Raw genomic sequence first — 24,715 nt, 5'->3', positions numbered from 1 at the left:
TCTCCAGCCTGTCTAGGTCTCGCTGAATTCTCAGCTGTATCATGTACGGGCAATGACATCATAACCAGCAGACTTCTGACAGCTGCCTCCTGACTCCTGGACGCTCATTCCTGTTAAAAATGCCATGCATCTCCTAGTAGCTAGTGAATGACCTGAACCTCCATTTACTAAAATTGTGGAAGAAAGTGCCTATAAACCCCTAGGAGGAACTCAGAGTTTCCATGATTACAGGTCACCACAAAAGGTCATTCCCACACAGTCATCTTTTTTCACCATGCATGTAATCAGATTATTACTTTACTCCCTTCCAACACTGCTCTGTTACGCTTGTGTCTGCAGCCTGAGAGGAAATATTTGTTTTCTCTCAATGAAAACATTAGGATATTTTGCAGGTGGATTCTATAATACACTGTTCTAATGGACAAGTCCATTAAAGGAATAACAGGATTTCAGAAGGTTTATGTTTTTATAAATAAAGATATACCAAGTATAAATTTTTCATCCTGTCATAGCCAATGCAATCTATCCCTCTAAACATTCATACAAATAGTTTTCAACTTGCAGATTCCTGGCGGTCCTTGAACTTCATTAGAGTTCCTTAAAAAGGAACAAAGAAAAGCAAGTTGGCAATGAATTGCAGCTGACATTTATGGTTCCACAGTTCTGCCAGAGAACTTACAGGGAACCAGAAGATTTATTTATACTTAACTTTATCTATACTTAACTATTCTAGCTATTCAAGTGCAACCTACCACTTCATAACAGCTTGTTTTAAATTCAGCTCTTTGTTAGTAAAACCACAGCCAAGCTACTCTTAAATCCATTCACTTCCCAATTACTTCCATGGAAAAAAATTACATTCAATAAAATCACATTTATTTACCCTACAATATGAAATCTGAGGCAGAAGATTCCCTGCAATTTAAAAATGTAATGTCACTCCGTGAAATGGAAAGCATTTTATTTTCTTGACTTAGTATGGTCATTTGCTAGGCCACTGCACGATAGAAATATATCTGTGCTCTGACATTGTAATGAGAGTACTTTCACCAGCTGCGTACGTACCTTGACAGACAAGGTGTTAGCTACTATTCCATCCACTATACTTTCAGTAAATGGATCGAAGTGTTTGTCCGGTCTTCTCATGAATTCTGGCTTTAACCTGTATCCGCTTTTACCATTGTACTCATACATTCCCATGTTTATTTGCATAGACAAATCTAGATTTTAAAAATATTGATAAGAATAACATTCTGGTTAGATAACAATCCAAAAAAAGCAATAAAATAATACTATTTATTGTAATTGCAAATCGACTGTAATGTTAACAACTATTTATGGCACGTTGTTGCTTGCTAAAAGGCTTCAGATGTGATCGCAGCCACTCCCTCGGATTGTTTTGATCAGAAAAAGATACCTGCAAGACATCTTTCAGAGACTACTCAATAGATAACATTTTCAACCTTTAATAGAAGCCTTGACAGTTAGGTTTTGAGTCTGTTAGTGTGGTACTATTGCACCTGACCCAGCAGAGGACTTATGTTTCTAACCCATTCTGAAAGCAGACACTGGGTGCCCAATATTTGGTTGAAATTGGCCCAAAGAGGTTTTTATTACTCTGCAGACTCGCAGCCTGTGGAGGATTTTGTTTTCTGTGGAAAGGCAGTGTAGAAATGGGCACAACTGGAAAGTAAAAAGGGAAAAATACCATAGTGCCATGTCCTCTGAGGCAGAACATGGCCATGGTAAGTCCTGGGATGCAGCAGATAGAAATATTTATATGTCTCAGAACAGACACAGCCTTGGAAGGCAACACATTCTATTTCAAAAGTGACTTGTGCATCTAGGAGCCCAAATGTCTTTTGTTTCTTAAACACTCACATTTAAAGTGGAATTTGCTGTCCAAGTCCCTTATGTCTTCATATATTGAGATTTTGGAAGACACAGGAAAAAAATCCCTGCCAGATCTGAAATGCTGCTCAATGGTAGCTACTTAAAAACTACGAAAATATGGAGGGCACCACATATGCGTATTATACTAGCCACAGCATGGTAATTAGAATATTCCTAGTTAAAAAAAAAAAATAAACTGTTTTAAAAATGTTAATTAACAGCTCTGTAGTATCATTCAATCACTAGACATCTTTTGATGCATATAGCCTTTCTTACCTATGAACCAGAAACTATATGAGAGAAGTGGAAATGTACAGCTTACAAGATCCAGAGACCAGCATAACTTACCCACAGTTTGGAAGTTAAGAGCAACCATTTGGCAGCCGGCATTCCAAAAGACTTGTGGCATATAGTTCGAAGAATCTACACGTGTTCCCTTTGGGTAAATTCGGCTTAGTTGCATTTTGTTGTATCTGAACAGTGAGTAGTTAAGATATAGTACGTGTGACAAAAAATCACTTTGCAGAGAGGTGCAACTGCAATATTTAAATTCAGGTGATGATTACAGAATTCAGTGGGTTTCTTATTGGATTTCTGAAACCATAATGCTTAGAGACATTGACAATTTTGTAGGAGATATGATAAATATGGGGTAATTAAAGATGCTGTTCATTCCTGTGCAGAGTACTCAGAATAAGCAAGGAAATAGCACAGGCATATACATTAAAAAGACAGCATTCATTAAATTCCATGTAATGGTTACTAATCTAGGATTTTCCTAAGACTGCATTTATAGAGGCCAAATAGCGGTAAACAGTGAATCTTCCTCTGGTGTGGGGAGAGCTGCTCAGTTAAAAAGTGTGTGCTCTTCTGGAATAAGCATTAGAATTGGCCTCTACATACAGACAGAAATGATAAGTGTACACTTCTTATAGTTGAGTCTACAAATCTCAGAGATGAGAACATGCTGTGGGCTATCTGTGAAAATAGCTTTCCATTAATCCTCTTTAAGGCACTATTTTATCTTGACCATTCATTCTTAACTGCAGGCACAATGAGAGACACTGAGAAACATGAAAAGTCCAAACAGAATGCTCCTCAGCTTTTCTTTAAAAGTTATTAAAAAACTCTAAAGAAAAAAAGAATTGCGTGGCGATAAACCAGCTCAGTGCTCTTAGAACTAGAGGTATGATGGGAAAGCAAGTTTCTCATATGACGTTGCAAAAAAACCAAGTCAGCCACCCTTTCCCAATTTGCTCATACCACCTCATATGGGATGATAAATTTAACAATCAGAATACAAAGTATCAGGTCTCCAATCTGTAGTTTATGCCTGTTCCCTCCAGTCCTAGCCCACAGCACAAGGACTCATGCCAGCTTTTAAATTAGTTCATCTGAACTCAGGCCAATTAATTCATCTAGGAAGACAGTCAAATCTACAAATCTCATTTGCGTTCCCTACTTCCCCAGCTCCTGTCTCCAAATTCTAATGGAGCCCTGTAACAGATCTCAGATATAGGAAGGCTAAGAAAGCAGCTTCCTGGAAGTCAAGGATACTCCACAAATTCCACAGGAGACTTCGTAAGTTGTTCAAGCCCTTTGGTTTCCACAAAGGAAGACATTTCAAAACTTTTGTTGCGTTCTGAAAGTTTAAAAGGGAATTAAAAACAGTGACACATTACAGCATGAAATCATATGCAGTACACGAGCTGCAAACAACTGGTTTAGTCTCAGTCCCCTTATCCCACCTACTGTTCACCAGCTCATTTCACCTTGATCTCAAAGAATTTATGTACACAATCATTTGCTGACAGCAGTAAGCTCACTCTGCATGTACTCCAGAGCTCCATCTGAACTCGCATTAGTGCTGCCCAAATTAACACTGGGACTGCCTGAGATTGCTACTGTTTTGCTGCAGGCGACAGAAAGTCAGTGCACAAGCAGAGAACTCTCACGCTTGCTTGCAAAATACCACGTTGATGTATTTGAGAGGCAGAGCCCAAAGCTCACAGGTGTGACACAGAGGTATTGTAGCAGTTTTGTGGGGAACACAGAGGGCCCTGCTGCATCTCTAGATTGTCTCTGCAGGAAGATGCAAGGGCTTTGAGACAATTTGAAGCTATAATAACTAATGTCCGTATCAGATTAAACTAAGCAGTGTGCTAGCTGTGCCTACAGTGGTTCTCACTGTCTTCAGTATGTCAGGGTAAGGTCACATCTGTCTCAAACCATCATGGAAACACTGTTATCTAATCAAGCCTGAAGGTACAATCCTGTGTCCCAGCAGGTCTTCAGACCTAATCCCGAATTAATATGGAGCTTCTATGACTTTTTTAATTTGGTCAAACTTTCTGACCTGACAGTGGTGAAAAGCTCCTCCTAAACTTATAGCTCAGTAGGGCTAAAAACTAATTTGTGTATCGTTTGTTATTCACCTTTGCCTGATGTGTACACAGCCTTTCAATGAACCCATGGGACATACTGTAGCAGAGAGCCTAAGTCAAGACACTTCCAGGTTCAGTATTTTTTTCTTTACACATTTGTACAGAAGGTAAGGATTCCTGTAAAATAACACCTTCCCATTTCATCACAATCAGCTGTGTAGATTGCCTAGAAGGAGCCACAGTGCTGGGAGGTCATATCCATTAGATATCTCAGCACTGCTGTCTTTAAAAGGAGGTAAAACAGTGCCTGGTTCGAAATATGAGCTCCCTAGCCTCACCATTTTATTGAAAGCAAACAATAAAGCACACAAGAGGCTTGCCCTTACCCGGTTTTAGAAGTAGTTGTGCTGCAGTAATCCAGGGATGGCCAGGAGGCCAGCCTGGCCAGATCCTTTAAGTCAAACAGCGAAGCCGCAGGAGAGGGATAAAACTGAACAAAAGCACTTGTCTTGCAGAGAGAAGCAGAACAGAAATAGGTGGGCACTTTCCTTATAGGAAGCCAAAAAGGAAGCAGTGGATGCAAAGAACTGAGGAGCTAGATTGGGCCAACATGAGAGGAAAATGTGCTGCCAGCCTGTGAACTACAAACTATTCTCAGTGTATGTTGAAGAATCAGAGGATGACCGTGGTGTTCTAAAAGTGATTCTCTCCCCCTAGGAGAGCTGGGACTCAGACTTTATTGTGGTCCCTATTTCTAATTAGCAACCATCATGCTACTGCCATTATTCATAGCTGTTATCTCCTAATGGCGAAAGAAACCTGCCATTCCCTAGAGGCTGCTCTACCACTCCTCTTCCTTTCACACAAACAATATCCTCTCTTTCTCCAGACTCTGTTCCAGACAGCTCACCTCTATCTCACCTCCTTGTAAAGGCACTGAGATTATTCTTATTCCATCCTCCCCCCTTACTAATGGGATAGCACTAGCAACACACATATATAGTGGTTTTATTCTATTTATAATATAGGTGCTAGAATTTGTTGTAGTAATGTACTGTACCTCTTAGCCTTATCTTGAAGTAGAGGATCAGTAGGAAACCACAACTGGTAGCTGTTAAATTACCTGGTTACTAAATGTCCAGGGCTTAATCAAACTCCTAATTAAAATAAGAACAATTATTTCTTTGCAGAAAGAAATGCTCTCTTTCTGGAGAGGATTAAGAAACTTGCTCTTCGAAGAAGACTGTGCAGGATACAGATTTCTCTCTTGCGATACATTACACTGTGCTATCTTATCAGAAAAAGTCACTATGGAGTGGACAAACAACTTGTTAAAAACGGCCAGAAAAACTTGAAAAAAATACAGTTTTTACAGCTACTTGCTGTCAGAGAGAGGGAATATATCTAGTGAGAGCAATCAGGGGACTGTTACAGATCCAGTGCTATTCAATATTTTTGTTAACAAATTGGATGTAAGACCAGAACGTGCACTTCTGAAATGTGTGAACAACAGATGCAGTGAGGTGCTGTTATCACCATGGAAGCCAGGATCGCAAAATAAAACAATTTCTGAATTAGAAAATATTAAATTAGAAAAACACTGTAACACTGAGACGGTGAAACTGTATAAAAGAAAAGTGGAGCTTAGGGAAAATAAGTCACGTGAACAAAAATAAAAGCTGGGCAACAACTAGATAGGCAGCAAATTAAAAAAAAATCCTCACCTAACTCCTTCTTTACTCAGTTAATCTTCATTGAATTTAATGAAGGTTCAGCATTGAGTCCAGACCAGGACTAGGACCAGAAGCCACAGGTCATGCTATAGTGCCCACTGCTTTAACCAGCCAGCAACACTTACCATGTAAGGCCACTGCTATAACAAACTGGTAAGGTTTACCACCCAATGATTTTTTCAACACAAACACCAGAAATATTAATCCCTTAACATTATGAGTTCACAGAAACAGTATGGTTGATTAAAGGTCACATCTAGATTTAGGATAAAAAAATCTGGACATCACCAGGTCTTTACAAAAGACAAGACTTGGAAAGGCACAGGCATGTGAACAGAAGAAATCTACACAAGACAATTTTAAAACAGCTGCATCAACTTGTCCTGCTAAGATTCACATGGCTTCCTTTCCAGAAGGAATATCTCCTTCCCACTGTGTTCCTTGAACTCTCATTAGAGCTAACTGAGATTATAAACATCCAAAGGGACACTATGACAGGGAACAAGCATAGCTCTCTGCATGATTTTGTGAATGTTTATGTGTATGTCTGTATAAATACCCACATACAAATGAACAGATAGCTCCTTATGCATTTATTATTCATGATGAGTAAATGCAAAACCTTGCATACAGATATGGACTTAGGCACCAGCTACCAGTACTCTGCCAAGGCCTCCACAAATACATGATAAATTAAAATGCTATACACTTCTTTAACTAAAAAGCTCCAAGAGCATACTGCAACCTGTCAAAACAAAGTGAAAAAGGGCAGATAAGCAGTAGGGGGTTTTGCACGAAGAAAGGAAAAGATGCTGCAGTGTTTATTGAGGATGCCACTGAGTGCATTCCTAGCAAGGCATCTTCTGTAAAAGCCAGCAGGGGATGAAGTTATAGCCTTTTCTATACAACACACAGAGGCAGGAAAGTGTGAATTTGCATATGGGGAAGAGCAGACACTGCTTACACTGAAACCTTTGTTAGAGTAGCGGGGGCAAACTATAAAGCACTTGCTCAATCTAAAGGAACATTTATGACCACCTTTCTCAAATGGCTTAAGTTACTCTTCAGTCATGGACAACAAAAACAACGTAAGTACAACATCTTCAAAAATGTTTCTGAAATGGCAGCATGTATACTATTGATGAAGCTTGATATTTAAACTAATGCAGGTTTCAAAATAAATATGGATTTATTTGGCTGGATACCAAAGGAACATTTTCTGTCTGTGTGCCTGTATCTAACTGAGAGGAAGCCAAGTAGCATTTCTCCAGAACTTTTCTCCAAATACTTGCTAGGTAATTTCCAGTATAAGATGTTGCTCATGCTTAGCTTACTTACTTTTTGATACTTCAAATGACTCAAACTTCACAGGCTGAATGTAGTTCACCAGGTTAGACATCTCTTCTGTGGCCATAGCCTCACTTCCAGCAGTACCCTAAGACAGACAAAGGAAAATGCTGCAGTTTTGATCTGTCCATGGTGGCCATGAGAGGCCATAAATACCAAAGCCTAGTTTTCTATCAACAGTGGTATCTTTCACTGATCCTGGCTTAGTGAAGTCAGTGCCTCACACAGGGAGCTTCACACAGTAAAGAAGAAAATTTTCTACAAATTTTAAATATTTAATTAAACTTCTGCTGTATTCATTCTTTTTATGTGGCTCCTAGTGAAGGGACTGCATTACCTTTATGCATGCATAGTGCTGAGCACATTTATCAGTACTGTTGGATAAATAATAAACATAGCTCTAAGTTTTCGATGTCAAGTTTTTCTTCCAACAATGCTAAATACACCACTAGCAGCTGTCTAAAACAGATCAGCTGTGGTATTATTAATTCTTATTCTTCAGTAAATGGAAATATAAATAAACAAAGCAAAGATGTGCTTCCAAACCAATTAACAACCAACTTCAGAAAGTTGGTGGCGTTTCCCAGTGCTCTGCCTCCCTTTCTCCACTAGATGGTAGTCCCACTCCTAGTAACACAAAGCCAGCCCACAACTGCTGGAACCGACCCATCACCATAAAACATATCTACACCCTTACTTCATCCATCGACGACTTTTTACAGTCATCATCATAGTCATCATCATCATCGCTCTCGATCTCTGCTTCTCCTGAAAAGTTTTAAGCAGAAGATAATTACTGGCTGAAGCAAGAGTTATAAATACCACCGGTAAATTCGAGAAACATGTGCAAGTAGCACTGCTTAAAGGAGACTACATTATACATGTGCTTTTTGTCACAGCACAAATCAAACACACTGTCTCGAGGGATTCATCCATCCTCAGCATTGATAAGTTCTTATTGTCCAAACAAACAAAAGCTCTTCCTTTGAAGCTGCTGGATGGTCAGTGTTTGGAAATCAGGCGGTAGGTACCAGCACCGAGGAAAGAGCATTGTGGTGTGCGTAGTGCGCACAGTGTGTAGGGACAGCATCACAAACTACACTGAAGTGATGTTCCCATACTTGCGGCACAGCCCTGGGGTTCCGGGGATGTGAGTTCAAAGTCCCTCTCTGTTGCAGGACCCCTGCACGACCTTCAGCGAATGCCTTCACCCTCTCCAGGACACGCACACATAATAACACGCACAGGGTGAAGAAACCATGCATAGAAATTGATGAGATTGTCATGTGCTGTAGTAGCAAGAACTGTTCAGCAAAATCCACCTGTTCCGAATGTATCACAGCACATGTACCGAGGCAGAGCAGCTGTCAGGAACAGGCACAGGAGCCTAACTGCAACAGCTTGACTGCAATTCCAGTAAGGTGTGCCTTACTGCTAGGACTCCAGTAGCATAACTGCCGGCTGAGGGCAGTGCAAATCAAATAATGTGAAGAAGATGCATAAGGTTCATCCTTTCCCTGAAAATGTACTGATGGAGTAAATGAGACCAAATAAAACACATTTTATGCCTTGGTCCTAATTGCGGTGTACTCATCAAATTCCTATGGGCAAGACACAAGTTCTTTATTATTAAATAATGAATGCCTCCCCTCACTTCCAAAATGTTTCCATTTGGTTGCACCAGAAATTAAGTGGAATTTCAAGGAATATCAATCTTATCTTTCTCTTTTGTAACTTCTCCTGGGGGTTTGACTGTCATAAAGTATACACTGTGTATCTTAAGAAGACTCTGGAAAAGAAGGTTGAACTTACATGGTAGTCACCTATCCACACCTGTAAGATTGACAGCTCTCCCTAAATATTTTATTCCACAAACCTTTCAGTTTTCTTCAGCAGTGGCAATTTTATTTTGGCAGCACAAAAATCTAACCACTGTGTAGCATTCCCAAACTCTCCAGAGAATGGTAATTCAGTCTCAGTTCCTCCTGTCAGTTTAGGGTCTAATCCAAAGCCCACTGAGTCAATAAAGAAACTCTTCTTTGTTCCAGCAGGCCTTGAATCATGCCCAGTGGGGCCCTTCTGAACATGGAGAGCACATATGATTTAAATAATGAGTGTGCCTTTCACAACCAAATGATGACTACCCAGGCTGTGTTTCCTTCCAGATGCAGATGTTGAAATGTCAGGCTTTTATTCACGAACACATTTCTTCCTGAACATTTCATTAAAGAAAATAACAGGATTGCTCAACAGGCTCAAGGGATGGCTCAGGGAACCTCAACAAATTGTAAAGAGCCAGCCGAGCTCTCACAGGATTTGCAGTGACAATCTTTGGATGGGAGGCTCTCAACTGGTTTAACCAGACTGGCAAAATAACACTTTCACACAGTCCGAAAAACTGGGGGAACATGGGCAGATTTCAGCCAACTTGCACTGCTGAGATACCAGGTAGATGATAGCTTGTTCTTGCTAGAAGTGTCCAGGGAGGAAAGGACGCAATGCATTATTCACTTATTTAAAAACATTTAACAGGAAAAGTCCCAGGGAGATCAGATCATATTTTCATGTTCTGCATCAGACAACGAAACCAGGACAAATAATACACAATATTGCAAACAAATAATAAAAATTAGGAAGTGTTTTAGAAAGTATGACTACATCTGCATTGCCTTTCACCCAGCAGCGTGGTCCTATGCTCAAACCCAGCCTCCTTTTCCTGTTACACTGCTAGGACACAAAGTCAGAGCAAGCCTTGGCCAGACTGAGGAAATGTCTGTGCTGCTTCACGCTCACCTTCTCATAGTAGTGGTGGGATCAACCCCACCCCATCATTCCTGTCCCTTCCCAGGAGAGCATGGACACTGTGTATCATAACTGCATGTGGGCTGGCATACACGGCTGTGCTGCAGGTCAAGTCCAGTAGGGATGTGTGAGCTTGTCTAAGGGACAACTAGCTGTAATGGCACAACTATTACTTGCATTTAGGTGGGACTACAAACCCAGGTCAGGACAAGCCCTCTCCATGCTATGTGGCATACAAATACAGTGAAAATGGAGAGCCCTGCTGCAAGGGCTTGCCCTCCAAGCATGAGACAAGAGCCTGCCCATGGACAGAGGCAGACAGTAGAGTATCAAGAAATAAAAAGATGTTGCTCCCTACCAGAACAGGTAAGTTACAACACAGATACTGTCAACCACTCATAGGCAGAAGGGCACAAGAAACTTCTCAGTGGAGTAATGCATCAGTTTCAAGGATGTTTTCAAGGAGCTGCCCCTAGTAAGTGGGGCAGCATGGGGAAGGCATAAAAATGCTCACAGAGCAACATAACAAGTTAACAAAGGAGACTGAATCCCAGCTGACAGGTAGAGGGGTTCAACACAGTAATACTGAATTGAAGATCATTAGGAGAGGAGAGCCGGAAATGACACGCCAAATCCCTGTTACCAAGGGTTGACAAAGCAGAGTGCTAAATATTATCCATTCTCATCACGCCTCAGCAGCGTGACAGATGTTGAGACCCTAAGAAAATGAAAGGTTATACATTGCTTGAAATTCAGAGGAATCTGGTAATCTGCTTTCTCAAAACCCTTTCAAGTAACATCCAGAATGGATTATAAATGTGGTACTTGCTGGTGCAGCTTGTCAGCTCTATAATGTTTAGGCAGCCACCAGCACCTGGGGAGGGGAAATCACCTTTTATTTTTTCTACAGGCTATAAATCAGCACTTGCTGATTTTTAAAAAGGAAAAAAATTAACTTTATTCAGTTTGATAAAACATTTTACTTTGTAACGGTGGGCCCTGGCCTCAGCTGGCATGCAGCAACAATGTACCAATGCATTTACATACACTGAGCCTAAAACTCTTTATCCAGTTTTCTCTTCAGTCATGTGAAATTGAGACAATTCTACCCTCTCTTTCTGTCTTCCTTTAACTCTTTCCTTGCAGCACCCACTACTCTGACAAAAATCTCATCCTATCAGTGAGACAGTAACAATTTGCTCAAAAATTTAAATACCGTTCAATTAGCAAGTTTTCGCTACTCTCAGTAAAGGCCTACTTTCAGTAAAATGCATGTACCTGAAGAATTGCCACTGTTCTTTTTGCAGTGTAATCTAACTGTCGAAAATCTTGCTTATTTACATCTATTCATTGTGCTAAACCAGCCAGGTCTAAAACGCTTGTTTACCAAAACAACAATCTCTCTCACTAGTGCTATCTCAAAAATTCTTGTTTCTGTTTTGCCAGCTTTGCTGTACCTTCAGGGAAAGCCTTTTCCACTGACAGATATTATACCCTACTGATGCTGCTTTACACATCAGTTTCATGAATATCTTTTGAGTCATTCCACAAAGCTCATTCTGGAATTGATTTTTAAATTATTGCTACTGTATCACCACCACCTAGCTTTTATATGGTATGTTATATGAACATATCGAAAGAGTGGTTTATTCGGGTTTAAATCTGACCACAAGCAGTGTAAGACACAGTGAAGCTTGCTATCAACTGAAGTATGAATCTCCATATTTTTTGCACCGCTGTGGAAAAACTCATTTAAAATCTCAAAAAAGCTAAATCAGCACAACTTTCTCCTGCAGATCTTTTTTTTTAGGAATTCAGTTCTGACAGGAGCCACACAATAGATTTGTTTCAATAATATGCCCAACTTGCTAAATGTAAAGATTATATTAATGTTGGAATATTGAAACACTTCTTGTTAAGAAATGTTAAGAATTAGACTTCCTTTAGTGAGTCTTGAGTCAAATTACTCTTCTTATGCTCCAGAAAGAAATTGATGCTGAGTATACAGGAGCATAATGCTTGCAGTGCTTCAGCATTAGGTGTTGCTGGTATTGAGATGCAGATAAGGAATGAGGCACTGAAAAGAAGGGTGACTGCTGAGCACTGCCCCACGCAACCACGCTCTTCACTGGGTCTTGCCACAGCAGTCTTATAAAATGGTGAATAATTTTTTTTTTTTTTTTTAATATTAACAGGCAGAAATCTGGCATCTGATTTACAGAAATGCTGTGTGCTCATAGTTGTAAACTGTAGCTGAAATCTCTGGAGCTCTACTCTGAACACTTAAAAATTCAAAGTATTCTTGAAAAATCAGATCCTGGATACTCCTTGTCAGTCACTCCTAAACTGTTCTTAAGCTCTCTCATATTCAGCTGTCCTTAAATAAAATTGGCTTAATATTATTTCACTTCCCACAGGTATTGTTCAGATAAATTCACTGCTGTTCGTAAAGTGCTCATACGCAGTCTGGATACCCCCACAGAAATTCACTGCAAGATGAGGATGCTACATCTAGGATCAAGTACTGAATGACAGAGAGAGAAAAAATATTGACTAACTGCATTCTCTAAAAGAGGCATAGGTCCTACAAGAGAAACAAAGGCTAAGAGAAAGATTACAAATAATATATTTTAGCAGTCACAGATGAACCAAGTGACCACATAAATTTTGCAATGCTAGTTCTAGCATTTTCTAGTTTGTAAATTAATTTTCACAATCTACACTTAACAAAGGTTGTTATATAGGTAATCCAGACATCATATGCACAGTTAATTTGTAAAATTACACTCCCTGCTATGGGACTGACCCCCTGGCTTTGCATCATCATCAACATCTAGATTCACAGGCCAGGTCTTTTATTTTAAAAGCTCATAGAGAGGCTCCTGAAAGACAAAGCTGTTACCCTCTATGCAAATCAGGCACTCAGAAAGCAAAGACATATACTTTGGCACTGGGTTCTCACTGTGTGCTGGTAACATAAACGTAGAGCTAGGAACCCAGGGTTGATTTCAAGTGTTGGAAAAGAGTCAGTTGGCATATACACACTTATTTTTCTGTTGCTTGGGATTTGCCTAAAGCAAATCAAGAAAACAGTATTAAATCATTCCTGACAACGGGCTGAATCTTCCTTTGAAATCCAAGCCCTACTCCAAAGCATGCCATTTTCAAAGTTTCTTAACACAATAGTTGAAAAGTCTTTCTTTGCTTCTAATAGGATAAACAAAGTTATCCACAAATACAGCAGGATTTTTTTTTAATAATTCAGCTTGAGGCAAACTGCCAGCATGATGATTTTCAGCTCAATTAATCAGAGTTTAGAAAAAAACTACAAACAATGGAAAGAAGTTTTTTAACGGCAAATTATAATGAATTTATATTCCAGTAGAGCTTTTAATTTGGTCTAGAAGTATTCTTACTACAGGGGCATAAATTTACACTAAATCTACACTTTCAGCAATCCAAAATTTCAGTCTTAGTAGGAAGAAGAAATTCTAGTGCAGGGAACAGACAGTGGGCTGGGAATCAGGATATACAGATTTTCTTATCTGTCTCACTGCTAATCTGTTCCCGTGGTTTAGAGCAAATCCTTAGTTTATGTTTTTCTCTGCACTTCTCTTTGTCTTTTCTAGTTAGGTTTTAAGTTCTTCAGGACAAAAAACATCTCTTACTAATTTTTGTATACCAACATTCGCAATGATCCCCTGCAGATCCCATGGGCACTACTAGAATATATGCATTAAATTGGAGTAACTTTTCTATTTCATTTCTGATTTTAAAGATTCTACTAATAATGAACAAGTTAAGTGTAATACACTGCTTTCCATTGGCTACCTTCCTGATAATTCCTGATGGTAACAAATACTTGTTTGCTCTATTATTTTTGCCTGTTTCCATCTCTGGAACAAAAGAACATCTTATAAGCACTTTGCATAGAGGTCTGTGACATGTTCCCAACTAATGCAAGACAACAGTGGGCTGAGCCTTGCCGGCCCGAGGAACAGATATCTCATTCACAGTTACCCTAAATCTAAAGACACTGCAGAACCACTGCAGTTATCCTGTGCAATGGGTTAAGTCTGAAAGGGCACCAAATGGTAGGCACATCTCAGAGGCAACTGAAAAAAAGAAAACATTTATATTTGGTATTGGGCTTGGGCACACAGAAAAGGCACCCAAGGGTGGAGGAGCTGGCAGCATGCTCTACTCCCTAAGCAGTGCAGGTAAATGTTAGTACACATCACTGAGCTTTAGGTCACTCCCTAAGGCATTCCTCAGCCAAGAGCCTTCAGACTTCTGGACCAATGACACCTGGCGTTGTTTCCTACTAACACCCACACTGGTGTACCTTCACCTTGCCAGAGCAACATAAATGGCTTGAACTACAGCTGTAATTGAGCATTTGTGTTTCAGGGAGAAATATATTTATAGATTCAATTCATACCTGCTCCAGGGGAGGAAGGTTCAAACATACTAGACGTATCGCTGCATGTGTTGGAAGCTTGCTCTGAGAGCTTCTTTTTTGCACTTCCATCTGCAGACTTATGCGACTTCTTTTTATTCTTCACCAGAATTTTGTACATTAAATCCATAGGGCTTGGAAGAGGAACCCCAGGTTCAAGCTTGCAGAAAAAGCAAGAGACATTTGTTACAACAACAAAAGAAATGAGTTTATGTCAATTTCTTTGGGTCCACATGGTGCAAGATAATTTTGAAACCTCTATATGTCTTGTTAAAAATGAAATGTATTTTGCACAAGAGGTAACCTCAACGGTAAATGAAACAGGGCTACTGAGGGCACTTAAGAAGAAAAGAAAAATGCTTTATGAAATGTCTACAGTAATAACTGAAATAAGTATTAGTTCAAATATGAAACCCTACAATATAAAATGGCAGCTATGAGAATCAATTGCATTTAGAAGATTACAATTCACTGTATCGGAACAATCTCTGCATCAGAAATTATATGCTTAGGTCACCAACAGCTCACTCTGTTTAACCCCCTTCTTTAGACTGTGTTTTGAAAGGCTGTATATGAAGAATGACACAGGACTAAAAACACTTAAATAAAAATTCACACAGACATCTGTGATTTGATAAATACCAAACCATATTACCGGGTATTTTTCCAATGGATCCATAAGCAATGCATCTCCAAATATTAATCTGCAGTACTCTGCCATTTTTGCCTGTTGTTTAGGGCTAAAGGGTAGAAAAGAAAGAAAGAAATGAGTCCTCCTAATGCTATAGAGTGAAAGCAGCAGTAATGGAATATCTAATATCCTTAAACTAGATATAATTTCCTGATCCAATTGCTGTGATTGTTTCAGAGAGACCTAGATATATCATGCAATTATTCTGATTCCTCTGATAGAGCTTATCAAAAAGGATCATACATGAAGTAAAGGCACAAGTCAATCGAATAATAGTGAAACCGAACTTTTAACACCGAGCTATATTTTCCCATGCACTTAGTAGAAAATAAAAAAATTAGGTTGTCAGTTGTTACCTTTAAGGAAATAACTGTTCCATGAATTTGCCCCTTTCAGGCAACATTTTTATTCAAAGTTTAAATGTTTTCCTCCCTATGTTACTTTACACACATGCCTGGCATTCTTCTCACACACACATCCCCCAATCCCCTTTGGATTTCTTTTTTTTGTCATACCTGACCTAAGGCATAAAAACCAAAACAATTACACAGAAAGCAGTCTCCTCTGCGGGTGTCTCTGTTAAATTTCCCAAGCCAAGGATATCTATCAACTCACTTGGTATGTCTATAGGGCACAGCCATACAGAAGAAGGGGCAGAAGGAATTACTTGGGTCTCTAAACAGCAAAGCTGCAAGCAAAGTTATAGCCACCACTAGAGAAGCAGCTAGCTTACTGCAGGTTTCTAAAATACAGTTAGTTTTATTGTAGATTTTCTGCTAAAATGTAGCCCGCTTTCCTACCCTATTTGTGTTAGCCTGTGTGAGGCAGGTGCTGTGCCTGTGCAGCATGACAGCCTGTCCAGGCACAGCCCTGCCCAGAGCTGCAGCTGCATCTCTTCACCATGCTCCACAACAAAACACCGACCCACCCACAGACCACCTGGGCTGGGTTTGCAACAAAAGCTTGCACTGCTCTCTCCAGCAAACTCAAAAGTACTTCCTCTGGCATATCCTCACTCACAGAAGTCATAGCAAAGATGTAACTGGGCTACTGCAAAGAGGCATTATGTCAATTTGGAGAACTGCTGTAATAAGTGCTGGTATAAGTGCATTTTATACACATATAATTATGTACTGCATGCATGTTATGTGCACGTTAAGAGGGAGCAAGGTATCAAACCAGTCCTCTTAGTAGAGATCTGGATGTAATAACAAGCTGCTAGGTGGAGCTGCTCAATGATAATTTTAGCTTGTTTGGGTACATGGCCAGATTCCTTTTATAAAAAAAATTAAATTTTATTTAAAATCAGAGTGTCAAATTTTACCATAGTAAATTACTTCAGTGGTTTTCATGACATCCTCTAGAAGTAAATCGAACCTCAGTAAACTCTACTTACAATCAACTTTCCCACAGTACAACCAAAGAATGAAATAATTCCTGTGTATTAGTGATAGTTTTAGAACTTGAAGATAGGTTTTACTGCTCAGAAATACTACTCAAATCATCTTAAAATACAGCTCAGTGCTACAGTCACTCTCCTTCTAATTTTAGACAACTGTATATTTTTGTTATAAATACCTGTTTAAAATCAGTAACATCTGAGCTTGGTTATCTTTAAACGTTTCCATTTTCGATACTCTGGTGAGAAGTCTCAATTAAAGAACAGGTTTATATTGCTTAATATAACTTCCTCAACTGCTGTTAATTATGATCTGCATATCACAGAAGATACATGAATGGTATAAGCTTGTAAGTGATGCTACCATAGAGCTATTTTTCATGACAAAATAGACCTGGGCATATTTTTCTCTTGCAAACTAAGAGTGCAACAACCACTATGTCTAGTTTGTCATTAGCTACCAACTGAGCACTGGGCACTGCAGCTCTTCCTGGGGTCAGCAAGGCCAAATCAGAAACAAGATAAAGCCTAGGTGGCATTTGAATCAGAAAATGTAATTTCCCTGAGGCCAGCATTCTGGATATCCCTTGAAGTAGATATGGGGTGAACTGGTCATTAGCTCCCTCCGTGACTAAAAATACTGTGAGGCAGCTTCAAATTATTCCACAAAGCTACGCAAGTGCTGCATGCAGTTTAAATCAGTACAGCATTTCATTAATGCTTTCTTTTGCATGCAGCCAATTCTGCAAAAATGCTAAAAGCTGCTTTTAGCTGAGGATGGAAAACTAAGATGAAGACAAGCAAGGCAGCGGAACTAAGAACCCACATGGGAGAAGGTGATAGGAAGAATAGATGCGGCTATGACAGCATGTTAGCTACCAGGAAAAATAAAGGCACCTCACTCTAGCAAGCAAACAGACTGGGTATTTGCTATAGGTCCAGGGATCATTACAGTGAATTTTATTTCAGTCTTCTTCTCCATCAGTGTATCTTTTGAATAGACATGTGCTCTTAGGACCCAGAAAGTTCATAGGAAATCTCCTTGAATCAGAAGACCACAATTACTGGAACTGTAGTAATTAGATGTGACATCGGAATTTTTAAATGGTCACATCAACTCCAAAAGGAACTCTTGATAGGAATCATTAAAAAAAACCTTTCATTTTTCAAAAAGAGAAAAATGTAATGCAACATTATTTTGGTTTAGCATATAAATTCCAATGTCACTGCATTCCAGAGGCAGAAAGAAGGAAAAGGAAAATTATGTGAAAAACTGTTTTTAATACTATAACAAAATCTTGCAGCAGTAGACAAGACCAAAGTAGGAAAATCTTGGCATTATAAAATAACTTGTCTTTGTGAACTGGACTATATGCAGAGATATTATTAAAAGCTCCTATGAGAGAATAAAAAATATTTAGGAGTGCCACCTTTAATCAAGCAGTACCTTTTGTGTTCTCTCTCTATAAAAATATATACACATATTGTTCCAAGTCACAGATCACTAGTAATAGTATAGATTATGTATTACTATTATAGTATTTTAGAAGTTGGAATATCAGTTTATTTTTATTTTCCCTTCTTTCAAAATCATGAATCAGAGCAACAGATTGAAATACCAACTTTTCTACATCAACATATTTCCTCTTTTATGTTTTGGAACTAAGTATTTCCTGGTCCACATCTACTGTTATTGGAAATTCTCTCACCATTCATGTATTGTTATGAAAACTGATCGCCTCAAAAGAGCTGACTTTATCTGCTTTATGATATTCTCTGTGCAGGCATGGACAGGTAGCACACAGACTAATTATATATGCCCCCAAAATGCACCAGGGCAGGAGAAGATAAAGTGGGAATAGGATACCTGGAGATAAGGAAATGTAGAGAATATTAAAGAAATGTTTTCATTAGCATTACTGTATTGCTTACACTTTGTTTTACTGTGTTTGTAGTATGCCTGTTATGAAGGTCAATCACAGAGGCTCTCTGGCACTACTGCATGACTACTGCTCCTAACATTGTATCATTATCAATTCTGCAGAGGTCCTCCCTCTGCATAAGAGAAAGACACAGATGCTTCCCAGAAGAGTCTAAAATAATTTAAAGTGTAGGAAGAAAAGTGATAAAAATCCTGTTAATATTTGAAATAATTCCAGCAAGAAACCAGCAATATGAATAACTGTAATTAAATTTAATCTTGGAAGCAATCTTATACGGATACTGCTCAAGGATCACTTAACCTTTTTGGTATGTCATCAGTGCATTTCTAATTACAGAGTGTCTGCTTTCAGATTTGCAGATTGCCTATCTTCTTGCAAGCCCAATTTCAAACACCAAGGTCTTCTTGAGGTCTTTTCAACATTTTCAGGGCACTTTTCTACTTTTGATAGAACCACATCTTTTCCTAGTAGTGTCTTTTCAGTGTGCATGTTTTCAGTATAAATGATGGCATGCATAGTATTTTATATATTCTAAAAGTTACGTTTGCCTCTTTTTCTAAACTTTGTATTGTATAAAACCAGACAACAATGAATATACTACACAGAGAAGTTATAGTAAAGGAAATTAAAATTTTTCACATGCTATGAAGATATTAGAGAGGAGTCCTTCTAGAAAAAAACATTGAAAGAAACCAAAATGAGATGACTAATACTATGTGCTAATAAGTAATTTGTTTCCTAAGTGGACAAAAAGTGTTAAAAATATTCTCATGAACATTAACCAGAAGGAAAAAAAAAAAAAATGGAATTTTTAGTCCAGTGGTGATTAATACTGTTATATCTCTGGTGGTGATGTAAAACTTATTTACCTCTGATAATCACAGTCTGTTTAAAAGCCATACACAGAACACAGCCTAAAACCATGTTTCTATTTAAGCCAATGCCAAAATTTCTACTGATTTGTACTGGACCAGCATTTCATTCATACATGAATACTGACGCTTGTAACTTGAAAATCAGAAGAAAAATTTGGTCACCCAAAAACAGGAATTTACGTCATAGGATTTGTTTGACAGCGACTGTATAAAAACACTTAGTATTTTTTGTTAACACTTAGAGCAAAGTCCATCTTTAAGATCTAGGAGAAAAACATTCCAAGTAAATGAAAAGACAAAGGAAGCATTCAATGAAATTAGGTGAAGGTTTCTGTGAGTGGTATGACTAATTGCAGATTTCTCAAACAACTAGTGAAAAAATGAAGAGATAATTGTAGCATTTGGTAAAATAACTAAAAAACAAAATTAGAAATCATACACATTAAATCTGATGATTTATTTCATCAGAAAATAATAAATAGCAATAAAGCCTCAGAAAGAGAAAATACTTGATACTGCTTTTGCAGACTTGCTTCGCTAAAAACCTATGTCATAGCAACACATGGAAAAGGACATCAAATAATACACTTAGGGATAATTCATTACTCCATGACTGGAGTTCTCTGGAGAGAAATGTCCAATGGTTTCTGTGGTGCAAATTATAAAGATCAGAGTAAGGCATGAGTAACTCTGATCCCTTTTTGACATACCTGCAGTATCATACCACCTTTAACTTTGACAGTGTTTCACCTTACAGTCTTAAAGTCACTTTTGCACATAACTTACATCTGACAGGAGTTTATTTCATACATTTTTTTTTTACTTCTTTACTTTCCTAAAATAGAACAGATCACCCTGGAATAGCTGAAGATTTAAGCCTTAATGACTTTAAAGGAAGAAAAATGTAACCCTTCTGGTTAAAATAAATTGGATGTTGCTTTTTCCCTGCCTTATAGTAACACAGTGAATGTATATTTTAACAAATACAGAAGAACGAATACAAAACATAATACATTGAAGAATGATGGTGGAGATCTTTTCTGAAGACCAGAGGTTGCATCTGGAAGCAGCGAGAAAAGCATCGTGAGTTAAAACCTACGGCAGTAGGTGAGCATAAGGAAGTCCGAAGTGACAGAACTTCCACCAAAAAGAAAGGAGTGAGGGGACCTATTAGAAAAAGAAATTTAAAACAGTATCTATGGGGTCTTTCAGAGGAAGACACAACTAACTAACCAGGATTTAACAGGCAGCTGTTTGAATCATAATCATGCGGCCTTTAGATGTGTGCAGAGCCAGTGCATAATTTGCTCACAAAAGGTAGCACAAACTTATACTGTATACTGTATATATGGTACACAGATAGTGTAGGTCAGCACTCAGATTTTAAATTTTTCTACCTACATCATTTTTTATCAGTATTATAACATCTATTCTCAAAAACATTCTTAAATAGCTTCTTCTACCACGTCCTTCTGTTATGACAAACATGTTCTTCCTAAAACAAAGGAAAAGCAGTTAGCCCTCACCCTTTTCCCCTTCAAGAAGCACAAATGCCAAAATCTTCTCTGATTTGTACTAAATCATTCACAGCTACCCCAAAGATTATTTTTTATTTCACATTAAAAAAAAAGTTTCTCAGTTCAAACTCGCCCCAGAAGTGTTGAAAATGTTTTCACAGCAGAAAACAAAAGGGGAAAAGGCAACTGAAATTAAGGCACATGTTATGTGTCAATTATACCACCCCACTTTGAACCATGTGGTTCTATATTCAAAACCAAAGTTAATGTCAAAATTAAAAAAAGAAAAATTAGAACTAACCCAATAATAATAAAGAAATAGATGACTGGGACAAATTTAGAATTGTTCTCAATTATTTTTTTCTTACAACGAAAAAATTGTCCTTTCTTTGTAACAAAATAAAAAAGAAAAAAAAAAAAGAAAAAGAAAACAGCTTACGCAAACGGGTATTTTTTGGCAGAAATGGAACAGCTCCTGGCCATCCATACCAGCTATTTTGTGATCCTATCTAGTCTACGGTTCTGGCTTCTACTTCTAACACGTGAGAAACAGACCAAATTCTGCACACAGAATATGCTTGTAGAGCAGAATTGGGTCATAAGCAGGTGAAATATTGCTGCTTTTTCTTTGAGGAAGTGCCACTACATTCCAGTAGGACATACTGAGATTGTAAATTTAACACAATTTGTCTCACAATTATTCAGACTTTCTCTTTCATGCAAGAGGTTCTTAATTCACGAAGGTTTTTAAGAACATGCCCAATTCATTCTGATCATCTTGGTTATTTAGGCTGATACAAGTTTTTTGGGGGTAAGAGCTGTTGATCATGTGATATAATAAAATTACCACAAGTGCATACATAATTCTATGCTTAGACCTTACAAAAAAATGTAACACCATACAGGAAAACATGGTCATTACTTACGAATCCACATGATTTTCAAAGGAAAGGAGGATTGGAAAGGGTGATGTCTTAAATGCACATTCAGCAATAGCTTCTATTACTTCCTAAAGAAACAAAATACATACAGTTACAAATTTCTGTCTCTAAAGAAACAGCGTTTCGGTTTTTGAAAACAGAAAAGACCCAAAGAGGTCTGAAAATGATCATATCCAAACTGCCTGAAACGAGACATTCTGTTCTAAACATCCCAGAAAGCTCTGAATGTGCTTTTGCAGCAACGAAATTTTTCAACCTGAACTGTAATCAAATTTCCAAAACATCTGATGAGCCTCAAGAATCGCCTTTCTCAAGAAATAACTTATGTCTGCCTAAATCAATAGTTTAAATGTAAAATGTGGTCTTTGTGTGGAGTTATTCCATGCCTGAAGCTATGACTTTCATTAACTATTTTGCATAATAATAAACATGCTCTGACAAATGCATATCTTCTGAACATCACCAGCAAAAGCACACATCCATAAAATCCTTAGTTACTCTGACTCACAAGTTTTAGTTCCCTCTTTTTTGATGAGAGAAATCCCTTTAAGGCAAAAGAAAGAAAAAAACACATTACTCAGTTAAAACAATTGGCAGCCTAGTAATCATCAAACAGAGGGCTCAGAAACTGAAACTTCTGTAGAAGTTTCCTTTCTGCTCTTATGGAAAATGGCAATTGTCAATCCAGTAGAGGAATCATTTGATAACATTAATTTTAGTGGGGTGCACAATACAGTAACGCACTCACTGTTACAAACTATTCAATGTTTCCCTATTGGAACACAAACCTTGTTTTCAAACGAACTTCTAAAACACTTAAGATTTCCCATAATACATTGCTATCAAACTCTGGTTTATAAGAACCTCAAACTCTGGCATTTATAAGAACCTACAAGCCTGTTCCCTCCCAAATTATAGGGATGACTAACACCTAAGAGATTTATTTATTTTAAATAAGTCTCCTCTGGGGATTCCTTTTGTTCATTTTCTGTACTTTTAAAGGCTCAATTAAGAAGCAGAACAGTGAGAAATCCACTTCCTAAAATAAAAGCTGAGCCTCTTGTACATTCTTCTGATGTTGGGTTGCCAAATCCAGGGCTGGAGGGAAAGCATAAGTCATCTCAAGATTTGCTGATATGAGCTAGGTTACAAACAAAATCTAGTCTTCACATAAGTAGAAAAAAACCCACAGCTCTTGCACAAATTGTTGTAGTATCTCTTATAAGATTATAAGAGCAACTCTCAGCACACACAGGTGATGAATGACTATATTTAATGAACTGCAATCACCAAATATTTAAATGCTTCACATATCACTAACCATTCATGTGTTTCAACTAAGACCACTTCTAGTCTTTTCTTTTTCGCAGAAAGGCAAAGAATTTACTAGAAGAACAGTAAATGGCGCAGAAGGCTGGATGAAGGCAGGTAGGAAGCTGTAGTTTCACAGCAGCAGTTCTCCCAGGGGGAACGCACGTGGAGTGATTCCCACTGCATGCTTTCTTTCCAGCTCCAGTAAACCACTAAGTGGTATCACCTTAACGCTGTTCAGACCGGTGAAATTCTCAAAAGCATCTAAGGCAATTTTGCCATTATAAGGGAACAGCAGTGCTGAAAAATCAGATTACAAATATTGAGTCCTCCCAGCTTGATTATGTCCATTGAGATCACTAGCACTGGCTTGGTCTCCACCCATCTGCACCCACCCCTTGGTTATGGAGCATCATGCAGGGCTTAAGAACACTTGAGGCTGGATATGAGAGGTACTGCTCCAAGCAGTCCTGAGGCCACTATTGCTCCTACACACTGGTCAAGCTGTGGAGTAAATCCATAAATTTATTTTGAACTGCCTCCTCAACTGCAGAAAGGGATGAAATCCAGCATGTGTGGGGAAAATAACCTGAAAGAATAAAATCAGGATGATGAAAAATCAGTAAAATCACGGATGAAATCAGAGGATGAGAAGCTCAGGCCTTGGTTCAGTGAAGAAACAGGTATGCTGATGCTTCAGTCTTGCACTGCATTCAAATGTAAATGCAAATTCTCTATGGTCAGAGAGGAACAACAGTTCCATACTTTACTCCACCTGCAGAATGACTACTTTACTCCACCTGCAGAATGACTCACCTGAAACAGGTCTCCAAGGTACATATAAAGTACACACACAAAGATTCCTGGTTATGGTATGAAAAATATTGTTGGTTCCCTATAAGATCTCTCCCTGGCAGCAGCTCACAATCTGCAGTTGAGAAAAACCTTACTGCTTTCTGTATATCATAAAGCAAGGTAAAAAACAACCAAACAAAAAACCCCACAAAAACTCCAGTAACATAAGGGTGGGGAGTATATATTGCTTCTGCCTCCGCACTTCAGAAAGCCTATCTGAGGCAGCGAAAACTCAGACTGAAGAGAAGTATTGTGTTCCGTGGTCACACCAAATGCGAGAGCTGATAAATGATTCAGCATCCAAGACCCAGTGATCACTCTGAATTGATTTTCACACTTCTGACACATTATTTCACTATCATTTTGCTCCTCTTCAGTGAAGCAGCACACTTTCAGTGTTGAAAACAAACCAGCAGTTGATACATTTTTACATTTTTCTGCATGGAGAAAAAATATTTGCCCTGAAGTGACAGATTAAATATTCCTGAATAGGCTTAAAATATCTTCCAATATCTCTCCTGCAAACACAATGCCTAGGCTTGAACATCTAAATAACTAGGCATAA

The 24,715-nt window shown here is 38.4% G+C and overlaps 1 protein-coding gene across 1 annotated transcript in view; it reads right to left on the bottom strand.

Annotated features, from left to right (window-relative positions):
• Positions 1–1,065: 1,065 nt before the first annotated feature.
• Positions 1,066–24,715, bottom strand: part of PLCB1 (phospholipase C, beta 1 (phosphoinositide-specific)) — a gene marked incomplete at both ends in the record, with an annotated part of 70,781 nt that continues 47,131 nt past the window's right edge. Inside the window, 8 exons of the mRNA XM_010074494.1 lie at positions 1,066–1,220; positions 2,242–2,366; positions 3,451–3,535; positions 7,349–7,445; positions 8,055–8,125; positions 14,601–14,778; positions 15,274–15,358; positions 21,970–22,052. Coding sequence (XP_010072796.1) covers positions 1,066–1,220; positions 2,242–2,366; positions 3,451–3,535; positions 7,349–7,445; positions 8,055–8,125; positions 14,601–14,778; positions 15,274–15,358; positions 21,970–22,052 — 879 coding nt within the window. The remainder of the gene's footprint in view (positions 1,221–2,241; positions 2,367–3,450; positions 3,536–7,348; positions 7,446–8,054; positions 8,126–14,600; positions 14,779–15,273; positions 15,359–21,969; positions 22,053–24,715) is intronic.

The sequence above is a fragment of the Pterocles gutturalis genome, unplaced genomic scaffold (assembly GCF_000699245.1).
Source record: "Pterocles gutturalis isolate BGI_N339 unplaced genomic scaffold, ASM69924v1 scaffold22967, whole genome shotgun sequence".
NCBI lineage: Eukaryota > Metazoa > Chordata > Aves > Pterocliformes > Pteroclidae > Pterocles > Pterocles gutturalis.
Note: the sequence above shows the minus strand (reverse complement) of the source record. Positions and strands in the feature narration are given on the sequence as shown.